General features: G+C 43.7%; 1 protein-coding gene across 5 annotated transcripts in view; it reads left to right on the forward strand.

The window, feature by feature from the left end:
- Nucleotides 1-23,394, forward strand: part of LOC106578470 (rho guanine nucleotide exchange factor 4) — an 83,281-nt gene that overhangs the window by 49,022 nt on the left and 10,865 nt on the right. For 4 of the 5 annotated variants that reach the window (XM_014157292.2, XM_014157294.2, XM_014157293.2 and 1 more), the window contains one exon: nucleotides 15,617-15,768. In XM_014157292.2, coding sequence (XP_014012767.2) covers nucleotides 15,617-15,768 — 152 coding nt within the window. Of the gene's footprint in view, nucleotides 1-15,616; nucleotides 15,769-20,999; nucleotides 22,020-23,394 lie in introns of those variants that run through there. The other variant, XM_014157297.2, reaches the window with a different exon arrangement.

Here is a 23,394-nt window from a genome sequence, read left to right on the forward strand (position 1 = left end):
AAAAATGTGGAAAAAGTCAAGGGGTCTGAATACTTTCTGAAGGCAGCCATTCTTCTTCTCACTGGGATGGAGCCTGACTCAGGCTTGACTTGGGCAGGAGCTCACTGGAACTGAGTACCGTTACCTCAAATGTTCTGCTGCTTGAGTTCCTGCACCTCTTATAGAATTATTAGCTCAAAAGTATTGCAGAGTTCCTGCACATAAATATAAACAGCACCGGCACCCAAAAATAAGGACGGCACCTATTTCAGTCCAAGTCAAGCGACGTAGGGTGAAAACAAACAGCGTCTGAATAGTATTTTCCTATTTCCTTCATCCTTCCACATCATTCGATCTATGGAGTCGTATCGTCTGTGGCTGGTTAGAGACTGAAGTACGCCCTGGGATCCGGAAATACTTGTTGATCCCTTGATTATCTCCCAGCTCCTCTTCTGTCTCGGTCTGTCTTCTTTTCAACATAGCCTGAGGAATATTGGTTGATATAGAGCTGGAAAATTGTGAAAATGAGTTCCAACACCTTTGATTTTCAAGTTACACAGAGTGGCAGCCGATTATAATGGCAGTTGAATATGATGTCCTCAGTTTAACAGTGATTTCAGTAAAGGCCTTTGCACATGATGTCTACCCCCCCCAACCGAGTTCCTTAGTCGTTGATGGGTAATTGTGAGCTGCCTAGCAGTAAGAGTTATCAGCCTGACCTCCTATACTTTACCCCTACACTACAAAACAGAAACTCGTGCGTTCACATATTACACACACATACACACGTACGCACGCACGCAAGCACACACACACATACGCGGATGGACACGCAAGAACGCACGCACTTACATGGACACACACACGAGCTCTCCTGATTAAATCAAGAGTCCCTCTAGCCCTGTAGGTCAGCTGTAGAAGGCTGGTTGAGAGGCTGGTTGTGTGCTGTATTGTAGTATTAACGGATCAGATCCACATTACCAGCCTCCCTGACAGTGGCTGAAGAGAGGACATGTGACTTCCTGTGTCATTATGCCAGGTTTTAGGTCAATAGTTCCTATTTTAGACAATTCAATGAAGAAACTGAAAGAAAAGGTTGAACAATCATACATTTGTGCATTCAGTTGTTATCTATAAGTGTCATGGAATTCTGACCCCAAATCCTGTTTAGTTTTTTTATTGTCATTAGATAATTAGTGAAACCTTCTACTGTATATCCCACTGTCAAACAGCATGTTTCAGTTTGAACGTCAGGACATCATTTGTACTAGGGAAGTTGTGTACACAGTATATCTGTCCACATTCCCAGGTTGTTTTGAGATCCTCCCTATTGCATACAGTTGTTAAAGGCAGACAGTTGTTAAAGGGCAGACTGACTCCCACAGTTTGTTTGGGTTCAGGAAAAATGAGATGCTTGCTAAATTGGGCCTGGAGTAGGGCTATCATATCTAATGTGTCTGTCTGTGTGGATGACATGTTTTTCTGTCTGCTTGTCTGTCTGTATCCCACGTTGTCTGTCTTTGTTGACCCTCACTCCTGCTGATGTTAAGTTGCATTGTGATATTTCTGCAGTACTTCTGTTTAGAATTAAATGGTATTTTAAAAACGCCCTGTGTGCACTCTGTCACAACTCACTGAGGGGGAGTAAGATGATCCTCTTTCACATCTCTCTGCTCACTCTCTCTCTTTTATTCTCTCTCTCTCTCTCCCTTGCTCCTCCCTCTCTCTCTTTTCTTCTCTCTCTCTTTCCCCTCTCCTATCTTTCTTTCTCCACTCCTTTTTTCACTCTCTCTCTCCTCTCCTCCCCCGCTCTCTCGTTTCTTCTCTCTCTCTTTCTCTCCCTCTCTCTCGTTCCTCTACCCTATCTTTCTTTCTCTCTCCTTTTTTCTCTCTCTCTCCTCTCCTCTCTCCCCACTCCCTTTTCTCCCCCTGTCCTTTTATCTACCTTCATATTGTCTATTATAGCTGGGTTGAATTGAAAGGGCACTCTCCCTGCTATATCCTGTGGCTCTGTGACATATACTTGGCCACAAGGGACTTTCTTCATCCACCACTACTGTTTATCACACCATGGTAGAACAGATTGTCATTCTAGTTCTATGGTGTCGCATCCTCCCCCACTGTAGTACAGTTTGACCGTCTAGAACGAGGTGCATTTGGGTTGAGAGGGAGAAGGGACATTGATGTATTCCTGCTCTTTTTAATAGGGCTTTGATGGAGGGGTGCAGTGTGTGTAGGGTTAGGCTGTATCTCTAGTCTAGTGTATATGATGTGTCTTCTGCTCACGTAAACCATCACACACACACACACACACACACACACACACACACACACACACACACACACACACACACACACACACACACACACACTCCCTCGCTTCTCTCCCTTTCTATCTCTCTCGTTCTCTGTCTCTCTCTCTCTCTCACACGCCACTCCTCTCTCCGTTCCCCCTGTAGGCTTCACCAGCCTGTTATGTTTTAGAGCACCATTTGTTCAAAGTCTGCCTGGAATCTCAATGCGGATAGCAGGCAGGCGGGCAGGGAAGCCTAAACTCTGCTCTGCCCGCCTTTTTAAATGCACCATATGTTTACAGAACTGTGGCTGGCCACAATAGTATAGTCACTCCATTCTCATTTCGCCTGCAACTGTATCTGCCAAAAAAAGACCTGTTTCAATAGCGGGGTTATTATAGCTGAAAGGGGTCGTTACTGAGCTATTAATGGTTTGGTCTGGTACTGTGAATGTGTGCACAGACTGTAATACTGAGACTAAACATCTGTACAGTCGATGTGGCTGACCTGGGCGTTGTAGCCTCCATTATTTTAGATTCAGAGATTCAGATTCAGTGTTTAATAGTCACATGTATATTCACCCATCATTTTGGTCCACCCACAGATACAGGGCTAGTCTAGTCTGATGTATCAGGCCTCAACCACATCCCAAGCCCAATTAAACCCTAACTCACCACACCTATTTCTCTCCATTCACCCTCCGAGCCACACATAAAATAAAGCTGCCTCCCATAGACCTCTGAGAGCTCCGGCTGTGTGCAGTTGTCACAGAGAACACAGACCCACCGCAGTGACAAATTGCTGCAGTGTATAGTATTTGAGCAACCCAACAGGTTCAAGGTATGGAGACATTAATCTTGGAGGGGGTTTAATCTGTGCTGGTGCTCACAGTCACAGCTATTACCTCAAACATACAGGCCTTCCCCAGGGAGAGGGAGGGCTACAGTAGGCGGCCATTTTGGCTCCCCCAGTGCTCGTCAGGCTCTGCTCGCTGCTCTAATGGTCCAATAAGGTGTATTTGACCTCCATGACTCCACCCCTCAACGCACTGTAATCAGACAGAGATCAATGGAAGGTCGTATATCACCTGGGTCAACACGGCCGTGTGTGTGTGTGTGTGTGTGTGTGTGTGTGTGTGTGTGTGTGTGTGTGTGTGTGTGCGCGTGTGCCCTGCTTTAGAGGTGGTTTATGTCCTACGGATGTTGAGCTGCGTTTATGTCTCATCATTTATTTAACATTCCTCCACTTGTAGGTATTATTACTATCAATCCATCCAGGTTGCAGAACATTCTGGATCGTGTGTGAAATCCCAGAAGCATCTCTGGGATTAATGCCATGGGAGTTAGGGGGATTGGTTGGGGCAGGGGTGGGTGGCGATGTGGTGTTATCATGGGATATGGATTTTAGAAGGTCAGTGTGTTTCTTTCTCCACATCATTATCATTATCTCTCTAATCACTCTATTGGTCTATGGTCGCTCCATATGATTTCAATCACTTTCTGACCATGGTAGAAGAAGTGGTCAGACTCATTTTTAACCTAAATGCCAAAACATTCCGGAGACTTTTTGTAAAAAAAAATATATTTAACCTTTATTTAACTAGATAGAGGTGCTTAAAGTTGACCCATTTTGCATACCTCACCCTACCATGAGACATCCATGTCTTCATCACTGGAAAAGATAAACGTGTAGATTAGATTGTTTTTAATATTCATGTATGTTATAACTTAGACCCTATTTGACATCATCTGAAGTGTTTTTGTTGTGACCACCATCGGTGGAGACTCCTTCGCATGCTCTTGAATACAGGGTGGGTGCCATGTTTTCACTGGTAGAATGTTTATTACATTTTCATTTTGAAATGGTACCACAAAGATTCACACATCAGGGAATGTATACTTGAGTGGGAATATCCATTGTTTTAAAATAAACTGTCAATCTTCCATAGAAAACCTATTCAAATCATATAAATATAGATAATAGAATAGATATTCCCATTCAATTTGACATTCGACGGTAGGTGTACCGGTGGCCATCTTTTTGGTTGTAATTGCAAGTAAAAATGTCAATTAAATAATAATTTCAATGGTGTACTAGCTAAATTGCAGTGGTCTGAAGGGATAGATCCATTCTATGAATTATGTTTCTATGAGTGAAATGCCACCCACCATGTATTCAACCGATGGCGGGCACGGCACTAACACCTCAGATGATTTAAATTGTAAAATAGGGTCTAAGATATAACATATGCGAAAATGAGACAAATCTGTTTTTAGATAATTGACGTTAAAGGTTAAAAAAAAATGCAATTCTTTATATATATTTGGTTTCTTTAAGAAACAATTAAATAGTTTGACAGCCTTGTTTGTGAGATTTAAAATTATATCCAAGTCAACCGTTTATCTTTTCCAGTGATGAAGATGTGGATGTCTCATGGTAGGGTGGGGTATGCAAAATTGGTCAACTTTGAGCACCTTTCTCCTGATTGTTTTGGTATTCAGGTCCAAAAAGTCACTTTCTTACCACTTCTACCACAGGCAGACATGTATGGAAGGTTTCATTCAAATCAAAAAGGGGTTCTGTCAGAAGGTGATTGAATTCATATGGAATGACCCTTCATGTAGTACGATTATCATCTGTGTTTAAAGGGTTCGTACGGTTTATGTAATGTTGACATTACCATAAATCCCTTAAGTATTTTAGATGGCACGCAAATAATGTTTGGAAAATTTGTACTCAGGTGATGAAAGCTTGTGTGACAAGAAGTATTTCAATATCTACAGCTGAGCAAGATTTGTTTTGCTTCAAGTCGCTAACCTTTTAGCCACTAAGCATTCAGCCTACTGTCAGAGCAGCAGTTTATGCAAACATACACAGTCTGACAATATATCCTTCTATGCTGTCTGGGGTTGATGTGAATAAGAATGAGATTAAATGTTTCTGTAATGAGGATACCTGGAAGGAGGGGTTTCAAACTAGTTTATGCCAGGGCAAATACTGGAATGGAAGCAGGCTTGTCTGGGAAGTCTTTACAATGTCTGTCATTTTGACAAGGTTATAGTGAAATAATACAGTATAATTCATCAGTGATAGCAAAGATTCTTCCTCCTGATGCCCAGTCTTGTCTTGGCTGCCAGCACAGGAATCCCATAATATACTGCTGCCTACACAGGCATCCCATATAATGCTGGCTGAGACAAAGCCTGTTAAAAAAGCAAAAAAACTAACAGAAGGAAAATGATCAGTGAGAACAGACAAGTCAGTCTGAAACACAACTAGGTTGATGGACTGATGAGAGTGGAGGGGATATACCAGGATACAGGGGCGTTATGCAGCCCAGAAATATGAGGGGCCACAAAATCTACCAGCTCTCACGGTCTCACGTCAGAATTAGACGATCATTCATGTTTCTAAAACATCAAATTTCAAAGTTGTTCCAAATGTCAAATTTCAAAGTGTTTAAGGTTAAGTTTAGGCATTAACTCTGAATGGTTAAGGTAAGGGTAAAGGTTTGGGATAGGGTTAAAACTAAAATATCAAAACCAACTTTCTATCGCTGGATTCCCTGGGCAAGAATCAGAGGCAGATGCTTACGCCCATCCACCATCCCCGTCCAAAACGCACTAGCAAAACCCAAACCTACTTGAAGGTAACAGCGCTCACTGTTGCCCCTAGTGGACAGTTTCCACGTCATCTCCCGACATCCTCAGACATGGATGAACGTTGAATACTGACTTGTATCACCGGTGACCTGACTGCACAAAGTACGTGAGGATAGATGGAGGTTGCCCTGAAACGGCTTTTTCCTGCAGGCTTGAGACAATAATAATTATGCTTAATTCTGTCAAAAACATGTATATTTTTCTGCCTATCTAAGCATACCTCTTGAGCTGTCTGTATCCTCCTGTCTGGTGGTTCTTTTTTTAAAATAAACTAAATTTGCTTCTCTGCTTCTCTGCTAAACTTTGGGTAAAAGATTGAAAGGAATGTGAGTCTTATTCAGCTTGCTTTTCTAAAGCGGAGGTTTTCAACCTTTTGTTGCCCAGGGAACCCTGCCCAGCCAGGGTTCCCTATGATGTTTTTGCTAACATCATATGTTAGAAAAACATGTTTTTACAAGTCTTGTTTTATCACCCGGTAAATGATAATGGCTTGGAGAAGTAATCAACATTGTAAAATGAGTAGATTTGGTAGATAGTTTTTCATTATTTTGACCTCCCCATGTTATAATTGGAAGAAGAAGTCTACACTCTAACATAGCCTATTAGCTAGAAAAGTAACTCAAACTAGGGCTTTGACGATTATGGCATTTTGGGTAATGATTCATTGTCATGCAAATGACCAAAGTTATTGTCAAAATTGGCATTTTTGTTGAATTTTTTTGGGAGCTTGTAATGCATCATAATGCATATTTTTGAAAATGAGTTACGACATGCCTAATAAATACAATACAGCTCCAGGGACAACCCGGACTCAAAAACAAATGGTTTTGACCACTTAGAAGTTTTGAATATGAAGCTACTCCCAACCATGCCGCTCTGCTCGTAAAATTATTAGCAACTTTACCCACTTCATGTAAAAATTAAAAACTGCTATTGGGTAAACTACACTATATATACAAAAGTATGTGGACAACCTTTCAAATTAGTGGATGCGGCTATTTCAGCCACCCATTGCTGCCAGGTGTATAAAATCGAGCACACAGCCATGCAATCTCTATAGACAAACATTGGCAGTACCATCATAGTATGCCACCTTTCCAACAAGTCAGTTCATCACAAGTCAGCTCTTCACAACTGTCTTGGTGTGTTTGGATAGTTCTAGTTTGTTCGGGATGTGGACACCAAGGAACTTGAAGCTCTCAACCTGCTCCACTACAGCCCCGTTAATGAGAATGGGGGCGTGCTTGGTCCTCCTTTTCCTGTAGTCCACAATCATCTCCTTAGTCTTGGTTACGTTGAGGGAGAGGTTGTTATTCTGGCACCACCCGGCCAGGTCTCTGACTTCCTCCCTATCGGCTGTCTCGTCGTTGTCGGTGATCAGGCCTACCACTGTTGTGTCGTCTGCAAACTTAATGATGGTGTTGGAGTCGTGCCTGGCCATGCAATCGTGGGTGAACAGGGAGTACAGGAGGGGACTGAGCACGCACCCTTGGGGGCTCCAGTGTTATGGATCAGCGTGGCAGATGTGTTGCTACCTACCCTCACCACCTGGGGGGCAGCCAGTCAGGAAGTCCAGGATCCAGTTGCAGAGGGAGGTGTTTAGTCCCAGGATCCTTAGCTTAGTGATGAGCTTTGAGGGTACTATGGTGTTGAACGCTGAGCAGTAGTCAATGAATAGCATTCTCACATAGGTGTTCCTTTTGTCCAGGTGGGAAAGGGCAGTGTGGAGTGCAATAGAGATTGCATCATCTGTGGATCTGTTTGGGCGGTATACAAATTGGAGTGGGTCCTAGGGTTTCTGGGATAATGATGTTGATGTGAGCCATTACCAGCCTTTCAAAGCACTTCATGGCTACGGACGTGAGTGCTACGGGTCTGTAGTCATTTAGGCAGGTTGCCTTCGTGTTCTTGGGCCCATGGACTATGGTGGTCTGCTTGAAACATGTTGGTATTACAGACTCAGTCAGGGACATGTTGAAAATGTCAGTGAAGACACCTGCCAGTTGGTCAGCACATGCCCGGAGCACACGTCCTCGTAATCCGTCTGGCCCCGCAGCCTTGTGTATGTTTACCTGTTTAAAGGTCTTACTCACGTCGGCTACAGAGAGCGTGATCACACAGTCGTCCGGAACAGCTGATGCTCTCATGCGTGCCTCAGTGTTGCTTGCCTCGAAGCGAGCATAGAAGTGATTTAGCTCGTCTGGTAGGCTCGTGTCACTGGGCAGCTCGCGGCTGTGCTTCCCTTTGTAGTCTGTAATAGTTTGCAAGCCCTGTCACATAAGACGAGCTTCGGAGCGGGTGTAGTATGATTCAATCGAGCCCTGTATTGACACTTTGCTTGTTTGATGGTTCGTTGCAGGGCATAGCAGGATTTCTTATAAGCTTCCGGGTTAGAGTCCCGCACCTTGAAAGCGGCAGCTCTACCCTTTAGCTCAGTGCGAATGTTGCCTGTAATCCATGGCTTCTGGTTGGGGTATGTACGTACAGTCACTGTGGGGACGACGTCCTCGATGCACTTATTGATAAAGCCAGTGACTGATGTGGTGTACTCCTCAATGCCATCGGAAGAATCCTGGAACATGTTCCAGTCTGTGCTAGCAAAACAGTCCTGTAGTTTAGCATCTGCTTCATCTGACCACTTTTTTATAGACCAAGTCACTGGTGCTTCCTGCTTTAATTTTTGCTTGTAAGCAGAAATCAGGAGGATAGAGTTGTGGTCGGATTTACCAAATGGAGGGCGAGGGAGAGCTTTGTACGCATCTCTGTGTGTGGAGTAAAGGTGATCTAGAATGTTTTGCCCTCTGGTTGCACATTTAACATGTTGATAGAAATTAGGTAGAACTGATTTAAGTTTCCCTGCATTAAAGTCTCCGGCCAATAGGAGCGCCGCCTCTGGGTGAGTGGTTTCCTGTTTGCTTATTTCCTTATACAGCTGACTGAGTGCGGTCTTAGTGCTAGCATCTGTCTGTGGTGGTAAATAAACAGCCACGAAAAGTATAGCTGAAAACTCTCTAGTAGTGTGGCCTGCAATTTATCACAATATACTCTACAACAGGCGAGCAAAATCTTAGAGACTTCCTTAGATTTTGTGCACCAGCTGTTGTTTACAAATATTCACAGACCGGCCCCCCTCGTCTGCTGTTCTATCTTGCCGGTGCAGCGTATATCCCGCCTGCTGAGTATCCATGTCGTCATTCAGCCACGATTCCGTGAAACATAGGATATTACAGTTTTCGATGTCCCGTTGGTAGGATATTCGTGATCGTACCTCGTCTAATTTATTGTCCAATGATTGCACGTTGGCGAAGTAATATTGACGGTAACGGCAGCTTTCCCACTCGCCGTCGGCGGATCCTAACGAGGCATCCCGCTTGGTGTCCTCTGTGCCTGCATTTCTTCCTCTTGCAAATAACTGGGATGTCGGCCTTGTCGGGTGTTAGGAGTGTGTCCTGTGCGTCCTGCTTATTGAAGAAAAAATCTTTGTCCCTTGAGTGATGACACCGCTTCATGAATCTGTGCTTGGTGGATGCCAGGAGAACACTACCTGCCCGAATGCATAGTCGCAACTGTAAAGTTTGGTGAAGGAGGAATAAGGGTCTGGAGCTGTTTTTCATGGTTTGGGTAAGGCCCCTGATTTCCAGTGACGGGAAATCTTAACGCTACAGCATACCATGACATTCTACACGATTCTGTGCTTCCAACTTTGTGGCAACAGTTTTGGAAGGCCCTTTCCTGTTTCAGCATGCCCCCATGCACAAAGCGAGGTCCATGCAGAAATGGTTTGTCGAGGTTGGTGTGGAAGAACTTGACTGGCCTGCACAGAGCCCTGACCTCAACCCCATCAATCACCTTTGGGATGAATTGGAACGCTGACTATGAGCAAGACCTAATCGCCCAACATCAGTGCCTGACCTCACTAATGCTCTTGTGGCTGAATGGAAGCAAGTCCTTGCAGCAATGTTCCAACATCTAGTGGAAAGCCTTTCCAGAAGAGTGGAGGCTGTTTTAGCAGCACAGGGGGGGACCAACTCCATATTAATGACCATTATTTTCGAGTCAGATGTTTTAGGAGCATACTTTTGGTCATGTAATATATGTGTACTTGAATATAAAGTTGAATCCCCTCTTCTCTTAAAATGAACCATTAATATGATTATGACGATTATTATACGATAATTGTGCTAGCCCTACTCCAAACACAAGTTTGCTAACGGCAGCTGTTTTGCTGGTTAAACAAAGGTTAGCGATGTGTTAATGTCCAAGTCAAGAAAGCTTGCCAGCAGCTGACCTTTTTTTACAAGAAGCACTTGTGCGCCTAAGTTAAAAGATTTAGGAGCACACAAAGAAATGTAGGAGAACAATAAGGAGGTAACAGGCTGTTTTCTTTGTAGTAAAGGCACAAGCATGACGATCATGAATCTGCCCTCAGTGTATTCTCCATGTCACTCGGGCTGTGGTACAGTGAAGTAATCATTGCAACAATTATCACCTGGGTGATTTTTTTAAAATAAAAATAAAAATGTCAGATCTCACAGCAAATTATTTGGGCGGATATGCGAGTAAAATGGAGGCAATGTAGAGCCCTGAGCCAGCGTATTCGCTGGTGCTTTTTCAAAGCCTACTGTCAGATACTCCAGTGAGTGTACCTTTCTACTGTAGGTTTGTAATTCAAAATAATTTTTGTCCTATTGTTGCTGGTAATATTCATAAAAACATTTAAATTAAACAGAAAAGTGGCAATTGGCTCTCTTTCTCTCTCTCTCTCTCTCTCTCTCTCTTTCTCACACACACACACACAATCACTCTCCACGATTGACACGGCTTTGTCATTTCCATCCAATCTCCTTGACTTCCTAGTGACAGATGTCGGCAATTTCAATTCACCCCCGTCCGTCCGTCGTCGTCCCCGTCCCCTCACCTCACAGATAGTCCCTGGGGGCTAAAGTGTGTGTTTCTGTGTGTGTCTGTGTGTTTCAGTCATGTCTGCGTTACATTTCAGACAATTTTATTTGCTAACTTTGCAGCTTCTCTTGCCAGTGGCAACTCACTCCATGACACTTGCAATTTTACAGTCCTGACTAGGGGAAGCCATTACTATAATTGGTGGTGGGGTTTAGGGGTTTAGGGCATGACAGAGTCCAGACAGGGACTAGAACCCATGACCTATAGGCCTGAAGGAGCTCTGTTCTCTATCCATTATCCTCAGCTATCAAAGAGGGAGTCCTCGCTCACTCTTTTTAAATAATGTGTGTGTTTGAGTGTGTGTGCGTGTGTGTGTGCGCGCATTAGTGTGTGTGTGTGTACAGAGAGAAAAGGATGTGACGGATGCGGTTTCACACAGAGAAGGCTTTGTCACCTTGGACGAGCAGAGAAGTGATGGCAAAGTGCCGACTCCATTTTGTCATGTCCTATAAGGGAAACATGGAGCAAAGTCATGCCACACACACATCATGCCACATAGTGCACCAGGTCGAGCCATTACACATCCACCTATTACCCTGGTGTACCACGCTGACAGGACAGGGAGGTACAAGGGCAAAGTTACCCAGCATGGCCTGCTAAACCTCACAGAAGTTGTTGATTTCAACTCACAGAGTTATTATAATTCTAAACCAATACACTGTTTAATTGCTGTATAACTGATGCCTGTTAATACAGTACACTATCTTCAATCGACTGGTTTTGCATTTTTCCCACAGTTTTCCGAACAGCTGCACTGTAGAGTTCACTGTCTGTGATGCTTATTAATCCACAGTATGGAGTGAAGGGTAAATCAATGCTCTACAGTAGCTGCAGGCTGCACGCTCACATCCATTGACTCATGGATGAATATTCATGTCCTGCAGTTTGGTTGACACAGACAGCAGGGATGGGACATCATTTAGGGCTGAGAGGGACGACTCTTCTCATGGCAACCAGCCATCCAGTCCTGCACCTCTCTGGGGGGCTTCTGTGAGGATGGGGGAGAGAGGTGAGATGGAGATGGAGGGAGAGGTGTGTGTAAGAGAGAGGTAGAGGTGAGAGAGAGAGGTAAGATGGAGGTAACGGAGAGAGATGGAGGGAGAGGTGTGTGTAAGAGAGAGGTAGAGGTGAGAGAGAGAGGTAAGATAGAGGTAACGGCGAGAGATGGAGGGAGAGGTATGTGTAAGGGAGGGAGAGAGAGAGAAAATTAGAAACAAGGTGAGAGTGAGAGAAAACGGTAGGAATCGTGTGAGAGAAGAAATGCAGTGATAGGAAGAGAGAGAGGACGAGACAGGGATATGGACAGTAGAGAAGCGAAAGGTAAGGAAGAGTGAGGGAGTGATAGAAAGAGAGAGGGAGGAAGAGCAGAGTGATTGAAGTCACGGTAGTCAGGGGGTACTTCTGCTCTGCTTGTCCCAGTGTTCATCTGCCGCTGAGACTCATGGGAGAGGGAGTTAGTGTGGGACTGCCTCTAGGGCCAAACACACGGAGCTCGCTCTATCACTGTCTGTCTGCATCACACAGACACAGACACACACACACACACACACACACACACACACACACACACACACACACACTGAGCTGCTCAGTAGAGTAAACCTAAACTGTGATAATCTCTTCTGAATATTAGCACTGCTATTTCCCAGTCTCTCTCTCTCTCTCCATCTATTCCTCTCTGTCAGTGAAACATCAGTCAGGGCCAGCTATGCGCTCATCGCTGAAGAGGGAGGGGAGGGAGTATGTTTCATTAAAGTAGTTCGATGTGGAGCCTCGTGCCCTCGTGCTGCGCTGCCCTGAGGGTACCCTCTCTCTCTCTCTCTCTCTCTCTCTCGCTCTCTCCTGATCTCTTTTGCTCTCTCTCACTCTTTCTCACTCTATCTCTATATATATTTCTCTCTCGCTTTCTCTCTCTATATATATATATATATTTCTCTCTCTCTCCCCCTCTCTCACTCTCTTCCGGTTAGCGGGCTAAGTTGGTCAGTGCAGTAAAGTGAGCCAGGCTGTCCCCCGGTCACGCAGACCCAGACGTACACGTGCAACACTATTGCCAGCCACACACACTCCTCTCCAGCGGCCAGGAAGTAGTGAGTGTTCTCTATGCTGAAAAATCTGATTCAGTAATAATGCTAGCCCATATAAAAGAGATCAGGATGATTATCTATGCAGGGAAAACTTACAGCTCACATACCAACAAGCTTTCTCTCTTTTCTGGCCTCTTTCTCACTTACAACACACACACACACACACACACACACACACACACACACACACACAATTGTTTTAAGGACAAACTCAATCTTTTCAAGTGTTCTTGTGTAGATACATAGTGGGAGGAGAGAGTCATTCAAGGTAAACAGGGCTCCCACACAGAGAGAGTTAACCAGTGTGATTGACAGGTGAAGAGACGATCGGAAAACCTTTGAAAGGATATATTTGTTCAAGGATGGATATCCTTTGTTCTAATCTCAGGGGGATTCTAGCAATGGCTAATACAGCAAAAGCAATCACTGTCGCTGAGCAGACATGAATTGGCTAAGTACAGCAGAGACTAGAGGAAGAGAAGGCCTGTCTGGATGTCTTATCATTCAGTATCAAACAACATCTTGGCAAAGGCCTAGTTCTGTCCCGTATAACTACCTCCATTTACTGTTCCATTATCACAGAAGTTGTACCAGAATACTATCATTCTCTTCAATGTACCTCAATGGTTACCACTTACTCAGAAAGCACTGTAAGTCTGAAAACAAGAAGGTACTCTGATATTATCATTGATATTGTAGGTTTAGTTTTTCAATATCGGCCCCCAGATGCCAGTTTGACTAACATCTTGTGGGACCTTTTATATACTGCCTGCCTCCTCCATCCTTTTATAAACGGGACGCAAAGAGCAATCTGGCCCAGCCTTTTACAGGCTCACATAAATAAAGGCCACTCGATACCTGGAGTAGTGCCAGTCTGCCATGGACTGTCTGAGTCTACAGCAGGCAGGCAGATAGTAGTGCAGTCAGTCACTGTGGGTTACACTGACCCCCAGAGGACAAGACTGGTACTGCACAATCATAAAAGACTCATAGGGCAGGGATCATCAACTAGATTCAGCCGTGGGCCGATTTGTTCTTGAACGGATGGTCTGGGTGGCGGAAAATAATTACAAATAATTTGTAGACTCCAAATTGACCGCAAGAAGTCAAAACATATATAATATTTGACTAAAACATAATCATTTCAATACTTTTTTTGTGTACGATCACGTGTTTCTCAATTATGCGTGGGAATACTTGGGAACAGATTTTCCAAATTAAAATCACTTGGAGCGAATTTCCTTTTGTTTTTACAGTCTTTTATGACCAACAATGAAAATGCACATTTTTGGCTCAGAAAACTTTGAGGCTACCAGTTGGGGAACCCTGTCATAGAGGATAGCTGCTCCTATATGCATTGTTAACGACATTATCGTTGACATTCAATTTCATTCACTTGTTGTTTGATGGCTAAAGTAAAAACAGTGATTAAAGCATCTGGATGTAAATGACGATAATAAAATGGTAGTTTATGACGTTAGATTAAAACGCTATCGATAAACTATGATTGGTGTGTATGTTCTCTGACCGTATAGGGTACTGTGTGAGTTTCGGTGGTGGTCCTTTAGGTTCAGAGAAGAAAAGGTAGATTGTGTAGAATCATTTTACACAACGTTTTCTTCATCCTTACAGGCTGCTGAAGTGGAAAAGACAGTAGAATATAGTCCTAAAATACTACTCAGCTGTAGGCGTTGAATATGTATATTTTTAATAGCCGAGTGATGTGCCGAATCCGTTTCTCCCGATCGCCTGAGGGGGTCTGAACACTCTGTGTTCTCTCATTATGCCCGGCTCCCTGTCTCCAGGGTGATTTGTCACCACGGAGACTCTCGGCGTGGCAACAGCTGTTTGTAGAGCAGGGATGAGTTGATGAGGTTCAACAGACAGACAGGAGAATATTTATAGCTACATCTGCGTGGCAGGTACCTACAGTCAGGAAGAGAGGGCAAGGAGTGTTTGTGTGTGTGTGCATGTGTGTGTGTCTGTGTGTTTGTCTGTGTCTGTTTATCTAACAGCAAGTATACCTTGGCCCATCCATATATTACGTCTCTGTGTAAACGTATAAACTTACCCTAACCCCATACTCATTCTCACTATGAAAGATGTAAAGATCAGCTATCGAGATAATGTGTGTTTATACTTTATTCCCATGGCCATCTCTTTTAGTAATCTCTCTTTGTAAAAGCAATGTTTCTAATCAGTGCACAAACTGGAGCAGAGTTCCATCAGAAGCTTAGGTACAGAGACAGGGACTGTGACCGGGGAAGAATTGGCGTAAGGGTTTGGGTGAGGTTGGGGTGAGGCCCAAAGGCCGCTGGTCACTGACATGCTGCCATGGGGTTTTCTCCTTTCTCTGTCATGCCAGTTTGTCTCAGTGAGATGTCTTGGGTGCATGTTCCTACTAGGCTGTGAGTAACGATGATGGGTTGGAACTCCGCTACAGCTCAACTGTAACTCAACCAAATGAAATAGCACACCCTTTTATCAGACTTCTTGATTGTGCGGAAACCATTTTTTTTGTTTTGTGGCCTGTATCATTGTATTTGTAGTAAAGTAGAGTATGTTGTTATTTAACGCCTCTCTCTTTCTCTCTCTCCTCTCTCTCTTTCTCTCTCTCCTCTCTCTCCCTCAGCGGTGATAGTACCAGATGGAGGTGGAGAGAAGGCCTGTCTGGGTCTGGGTGATGATCTAGGCAGTGATGAAGACCTGTATGAAGAGTTCCGCAGCTCCGGACATCGCTGTGGACACCCAGGGGGAGGTGGAGAACAACTGGCCATAAATGAGGTAGACTTTTGTTTTGTCTGCCTGCCTGTCTGAATGTCTCTCTCTCTCTCTCTCTCTCTCTCTCTCTCTCTCTCTCTCTCTCTCTCTCTCTCTCTCTCTCTCTCTCTCTCTCTCTCTCTCTGTCTCTCTCTCTCTCTCTCTCTCTCTCTGTCTCTCTCTCTCTTTCTCTCTCTCTCTGTCTCTCTCTCTCTCTCTCTCTCTCTCTCTCTCTCTGTCTCTGTCTCTGTCTCTGTCTCTGTCTCTGTCTCTCTCTCTCTCTCTCTCTCTCTCTCTCTCTCTGTCTGTCTGTCTGTCTGTCTGTCTGTCTGTCTGTCTGTCTGTCTGTCTGTCTGTCTGTCTGTCTGTCTGTCTGTCTGTCTGTCTGTCTGTCTCTCTCTCTCTCTCTTTCTCTCTCTGTCTGTCTCTCTCTCTCTCTCGTCATCTCTCTCTCTACTCGCTGTCTGACTTGCTGCATTGCACACAAATAAACACACGTACGCACGCACGCACACACGGACGTGCGCACGCACACACACACACACCACAGGTATTACATAATGTGTTAGAAACATTCATTCAATAGTCAACATGGATGGAGGTAGAAAGGTATGACGAGCAATGGGACCCAGTCTTAGCACGGTGATGAAAATGGCCTCTGTGGCAGGAGAGAGAGGAGCGAGGGGCTGTAAACACAGGAGAGAGCAGGGAATGCTGGGTTAGGGTCTTGTTGCTGTGGTTACCCGTTCAGGGCTGTGATGTATGACACCATAGAAATACGATCTCTAGAACAGCTCAGGATAAGGTCCGGTTTCCCACTCACAGATTAAGACTAGGGCTGGACTAAAAAGTATGATCAATGGAGAACATGGAAATAGCTTTCAAGCCCAGGATTAAAATGAATCTGTGTCCTGGAGTATAATTTTCAGAGAAATGTGCACGTTAATGAATAATTTCTCATCATGTTGGAAGGTCTACTCCACACATTACAAGCTGAACATTTTAGTGGCCCCCTCTTGACAGTGGCAAGATATTTTTTATGTTTTACAGTTAATTGCATGCAATTCTACACATTTGCCATGGGGTGTAGAGAAAATGTTGCAGATTGAAAGCAAATTTCCTGCAATTCTACTCATTTTGCCATGGGGCGGAGAGAAGATTTTGCAATTTTATAACTAATTTCATGCAATTCTACTCATTTTGCCATGGGGCGGGTAGTAAAATGAGCTGTTTTGACACATGCGTCGAATACAACTAGTTTAGACGTTACAATGAACTGCTTGCATACGAGCTCTTCCCAACAATGCAGAGTTAAAAAAAAATGAAATAGTAACACAAGAGGAATAAAATAAAATACATAAGAATGAAGCTATATATAAGGAGTACCAGTACCAGATCAATATGCAGAGGTACAAGGTATTTGAGGTAGATAGTGTGTGTACATAAAGGGTAAATTGACTAGGCATCAGGATAGATAAAAATAAGAGTAAAATAAAGAACAGAGTAGCAGCAGCAAATGATGAGTGTAAAAGTGTGTGTGTAATGTGTAATGTGTACAGTGCCTTCAGAAAGTATTCACACACCTTGACTTTTTCCAAATCGTGTTGTGTTACAGCCTGTATTTAAAATGGATTAAATTGAGATGTATTTTCGCTGGCCTACACACAATACCCCAACATGTCAAACTGGAAATCTGTTTTTAGACATTTTTACAAATTAATTATAAATGAAAAGCTGAAATGTATTGAGTCAATAAGTATTCCACCCCTTTGTTATGGCAAGCCTAAATAAGTTCAGGAGTAAACATTTCCTTAACAAGTCAAATAATAAGTGACTACCTCATCTCTGTACACCACACATAGAGTTATCTGGTCTAGCAGTGAATTTCAAACACAGATTCAACAACAAAGACCAGAGAGGTTTTCCAATGCCTTGAAAAGAAGGCCACCTATTGGTAGATGGGTATAAAAAAAATCCCTATGAGCATTGTGCAGTTATTAATTACACTTTGGATGGTGTATCAATACACCCAGTCACTACAAAGATACAGACGTTCTTCCTAACTCAGTTGCCGTAGAGGAAGGAAACCGCTCAGGGATTTCACCATGAGGCCAATGGTAACTTTAAAACAGTTACAGAGTTTAATGGCTGTGAGAAAAGTGAGGATGGATCAACAACATTGTAGTTACTCCACGATACTAACCTAATTGATAGAGTGAAAAGAAGGAAGCCTCTACAGAATGCATCCTGTTTTCCAGAAGGCACTAAAGTAATACTGCAAAAAATGTGGCAAAGCAATTGACTTTATGTCCATTATAGAAAGTGTTATGTTTGGGGCAAATACAATACAACACATTACTGAGTAAAACTCGCCATATTTTCAAGCATAGTGCTGGCTGCATCATGTTGTGGGTATGCTTGTAATCGTTAAGGACTGGGGAGTTTTTCAGGATTAAAAAATAAATGGAATGGAGCTAAGCACAGGCAACATCCTAGAGGAAAACCTGGTTCAGTCTGCTTTCCACCAGACACTGAGAGGTGAATTCGACTTTCAACAGGACAATAATCTAAAACACAAGGCCAAGTCTACACTGAATTTACTTATCAAGAAGACAGTGAATGTTCCTGAGTGGCTGAGTAACAGTTTTGACTTAAATCTGCTTGAAAATCTATAGCAAGACCTGAAATAGTTGTTTAGTAATGATCAATAACCAGTGTGACAGAGCTTGAAGGATTTAGAAAAGAATAATGGGTAAATGTTGCACAATCCAGGTGTGGTGAAAGCCCTTTGAGACTTACCCAGAAAGACTCACGGCTGTAATCAGGGGTGTGAATACTTTTGTAAATGAGATATTTCTGTATTTCATTTTCAATACATTTGCAAAGATTTCTAAAAACATGTTTTCACTTTGTTATTATGGGGTATTGTGTCTATTCAATCAATTTTGAATTCAGGCTGTAACACAACAAAATGTGGAATAAGTCAAGGGGTATGAATACTTTCTTAAGGCCCTGTATGTATTACAAGTCTTCACTGGTCCAAAAAGTTGGACCCGTTCCAAAATGGACCTGTGGATCTGTTGGGGGCAGTATCCTTATTAGAGTGGGTCTGGGATGATGGTGTTGATGTGTGTCATGACCAGCCTTTCAAAGCACTTTATATTTACAGATGTGAATGCTACAGGGTGATGGTCATTTGGTCAGTTTCAAACATGTTGAGATTACTGGCTGGGACAAGGATAGATTGAAAATGTCTGTGAAGACACCTGCCAGCAGGTCCTGCGCATGCTTTAGGAAACGCGCCCTGGTATTCAGTCTGGCCTGATCGCTTTGTGATTGTTAACCTGTTTAAACGTTTTGCTCATATCGGCTTCAGAGAGCGAGATCACACATTCATCCGGGAAAAACAGGGGCTTTCACGCAAGGCACATTGTTACAAGCGAAGATAAAAGGTATTTAGCTCGTTTGGGAGTTCTGCATCGCTGGGCAACTCACGTCTGGGTTTCCATTTGTAATCTGTTATCGTCTGCAAGCCCTGCCACATACGACGAGCGTCGGAGCCGGTGTAATAGAATTCCACCTTCCTCCTATAGACTGACTAACAAAATCAATGCCCCCCGCTCAGCACTAGCTGGCTGCTAGTGCTGAGCGATTAACCTGAATGTCGGTTATTTTTTTTTTTTAAACAACTAATTGACCGACATAGGTTCAATTATTTGAATTTCATTTATATTAAAAAAAAATCTGTGAGTTTAATGTGCACATTGCACAGTTTCTCTAGAGAGAAATCAGATCCAGCCTGAACTGTGAAATGTAGAAGGGAATTGTAGTTTCTCTAGAGAGAAATCAGATCCAGCCTGAACTGTGAAATGTAGAAGGGAATTGTAGTTTCTCTAGAGAGAAATCAGATCCAGCCTGAACTGTGCGATTTAGTAAGGAGTTGCAGTTTCCAACATAGCCAATATTCTACGTAGTTTAGTGCATAAAACGTGGTCATTAACTACAATAACCATAATCCCATTGCACATCTACTTGTCCGGTCTGTGTCTGCTACGGAAGAGACAGAAGATTGCGTTATCTTGAGGGGGTATAGAGAGCAGTTGTTGCTTCACGAGGTGTCTCTACCTGAAAATGCATGATCAAAGTGATTGATAGTTGGTATTCAGCAGTCCTAAAAGTATGCCTTATTTACTTAGAAGATTTTATCAGGCAGCATAGGCAACAGAACTATAGAGATGATGACCTGGAATGAAATAATACGATCATTAAATAACACAAATATAATATACACAACAACCTGAAATATTTTTGTAAAGTAAAGTGATGGTTAATAAGTGATCAGCAGTAATGGACAGTCACTACCATCACGGGACTTATTGTTTTATTCTGTGTTCTTACAGCGTTCAACCCACATATTGCATTTCATGTTAAAAAATTTACAAAAAACGAAATAAAAAAACATGATCATTTTTTCATAATCGAACTGAAACCGAACCGACCTCAAAAAGCACTAATCGCTCAAACTAATTTAGCAATCCAAAACGTTTTATCTGACATGGGCTTATTGACTGATTATCAGTGATTGACATAACAAGAGATAAACTGCTGATGCACAACCACATTTAGAAATTGCATCTTTTGTGTTCTACTATTCTAACTCTGAACAGTAAATTGAGATCCAGACTGAGTTCCTAAAATAAATACAAATAAAAGGCCTTCTATGTAGTAGACTGTCTAAATTAGTCGGAGTGAGGTCGCCTTGCTCATCATATTCTGTTTAGTTGAGTGGATACGGGCGGCTGCAGTAAATACTGTAGGTCTGTTTGGGTACACCTGGGTATCCAGGTCAGAGAGAAGAGAAAGAGAAAGAGCGAGAGAATAGAGAGAAAGGGACCGGGGGAGGGGGGAGAGAGTTGGAGAATCCAATAATTTCATCAAGTCAGTGATTGTATGTTAATTAATTGGCTAAAATAGCAGTATGATAATCCTGTATAATAATCCGATGCATTAATCCCGTTCTCTCCTGTTTTAATCAGACATATTAAGTCTGTGAGTGACGGGCCAACCATCAGCTGATGAGGCTAATAAATTCTAGGCAGCTCACACTCACACGCGCACACACACACGCAGCCCACATACCCCCTCCCTTCCCTCACACACAGTCTATTATTCTGCATCCTCCTGCTCCCTCCTTCCCCTCCTCCCTCTCCCCATCCCCCACCCTCCCTGGGGTTGCTAAGGCCCTCCTCATCCACTCTGGTATCCAGGATACGGAGACACACTCAGCCGCCTGATTGGCTGCTCGCAGTAGGAAGGTTAAAAAAAAGAAAGAAAGAAAAAAAAACTGCGATCCAGGGAGTTGGATGGATGGTTGTGCTAGTGTAGCTTCAGGCAGACCCCAGCACCATTTTAGCTTCAGAGTACACTTAAAAGGGAGCGCAAGAGAGGGAGGGAGAGAGAAAGAGAGAGGGAGATAAAGGGAAAAGAGCTGCCATGTTAGAGGAGCACAAATAGCTGTGTGGACGTAACCCAGATACGGGACGAGGAACGACAGAAGAGGACGGAGGACAAGAAAAACTAAAGGAGGTGGAGGGGAAATGAGGATTGTATTAAGAAAGATGCAGCATCATCTCTACCTCACATCCTGACAAGACGAAGAAATAGCGAAGACGGCGAGAGGAAGAGAGAGAGAGGGAGAGAGGGAGAGAGAGAGAGGGAGAGAGAGGACGTGGAAAACAGGGAGGGAGAGAGAAGAGGGGACTGCTCAGACACAGGCAGCAAGGCGTCGCAGTGAAGCGGAACGAGGGGAGCCTGGCGGAGAGAAGAGGAAGAGAGAGGCGGAGGACAGGCCGGCTGGCTAGTGAAGGAGGAGAAGAAGAGGGGGAGAGAGACGGACAGGGGGGGAGGGGTGAGGGCCCTGCCGGGGCCTACGTGATGGCTCGCGGTGGTGGTGCTCACCGCGCCCGGCAGCGTTTGGGCTACCTCAACACATTGCTGCGCTGCAACCTCCACCCAGAGACTCAGAAGGTGGTGGTTTTCATGATCATGATGCTGCTCGTCATCATCAACGTAGTGCTCATGTTCCTCCTGGCCTTCTAGTAGAGAGACACACACGCCGACGTCACACACACACACACACACACACACGCCGCGTATCGACGATCAAGGAAGACAGAGAGGAGGAAGAGAGGAGGAGGAGAGAGGGAGGATTCCCTGGTGGAGAGTTGGGGGTACAGCTGTGGATGGGAGTCCAGGATAAAAGGACGAGACCACAGGTAAAGCCGAGCAGTGGATGAGCTAGACTGGGTAGATGATAGGACCACTATGCTGCTGCTGCTTAGCCCAGAGATTGTGTCGGACGGGTTAGCCAGCGTGCACCATGGGGGTTGTTGACAAACCGTGGACGGTAGCAAATATTCTGTCTTGTACATTTTGAACATTTTTGGTCTGTAGTTCAGTGTTTTTCTATGCCTGTGTTGTGAATGTGTGAGAAGAAGAACCGGCTGTGTTTGTTATTTGTGTATGTTTGTGTTATTTATGTGTCTGAACATAATCCATTTCTCTGTTGTTGGGTCTATTCTTAACAATATGGTGTTGAACGTTGAGAATATGTGGGTTATTGCTTGAAGGATAATTGGTCCTGTGTGAATTTACAGAATGCGTTTTGTATAGGCCACTGTTTAGCACCAGTTGTGTGCTAAACATGAGATCTCTATGAGATATATGTAGGTTACAATGTTTAACATGTACAGTTGAAGTCGGAAGTTTACATACACTTAGGTTGGAGTCATTAAAACTTGTTTTTCAACCACTCCACAAATGCCTTGTTAACAAACTATAGTTTTGGCAAGTCGGTTAGAACATCTACTTTGTGCATGACACAAGTCATTTTTCCAACAATTGTTTACAGACAGATTATTTCACTTGTAATTCACTGTATCACAATTCCAGTGGGTCAGAAGTTTACATGCACTACATGGCTTTACAAGTTTACATGGCTTTAGAAGCTTCTGAAAGGCTAATTGACATAATTTGAGTCAATTGGAGGTGGTCCTGTGGATGTATTTCAAGGCCTACCTTCAAACTCAGTGCCTCTGCTTGACATCATGGGAAAATCTAAATAAATGCAGCCAAGACCTCAGAAAACAAATTGTAGACCTCCACACGTCTGGTTCATCCTTGGGAGCAATTTCCAAATGCCTGAAGGTACCATGTTCATCTGTACAAACAAATGTACGCAAGTATAAACACCATGGGACCACGCAGCCTACATACCGCTCAAGAAGGAGACGCATTCTGTCTCCTGGAGATGAACGTACTTTGGTGCGAAAAGTGCAAATCAATCCCAGAACAACAGCAAAGGACCTGGTGAAGATGTTGGAGGAAACAGGAACAAAATCTATATCCACAGTAAAACGAGTTCTATATCGACATAACCTGAAAGGTCACTCAGCAAGGAAGAAGCCACTGCTCCAAAACCGCCATAAAAAAGCAGACTACAGTTTGCAACTGCACATGGGGACAAAGATCGTACTTTATGGAGAAATGTCCTCTGGTCTGATGAAACCAAAATAGAACTGTTTGGCCATAATGACCATTGTTATGTTTGGTGGAAAAAGGGGGAGGCTTGCAAGCCGAAGAACACCATCC

This window comes from Salmo salar, chromosome ssa19, assembly GCF_905237065.1.
Source record: "Salmo salar chromosome ssa19, Ssal_v3.1, whole genome shotgun sequence".
Lineage (NCBI taxonomy): Eukaryota > Metazoa > Chordata > Actinopteri > Salmoniformes > Salmonidae > Salmo > Salmo salar.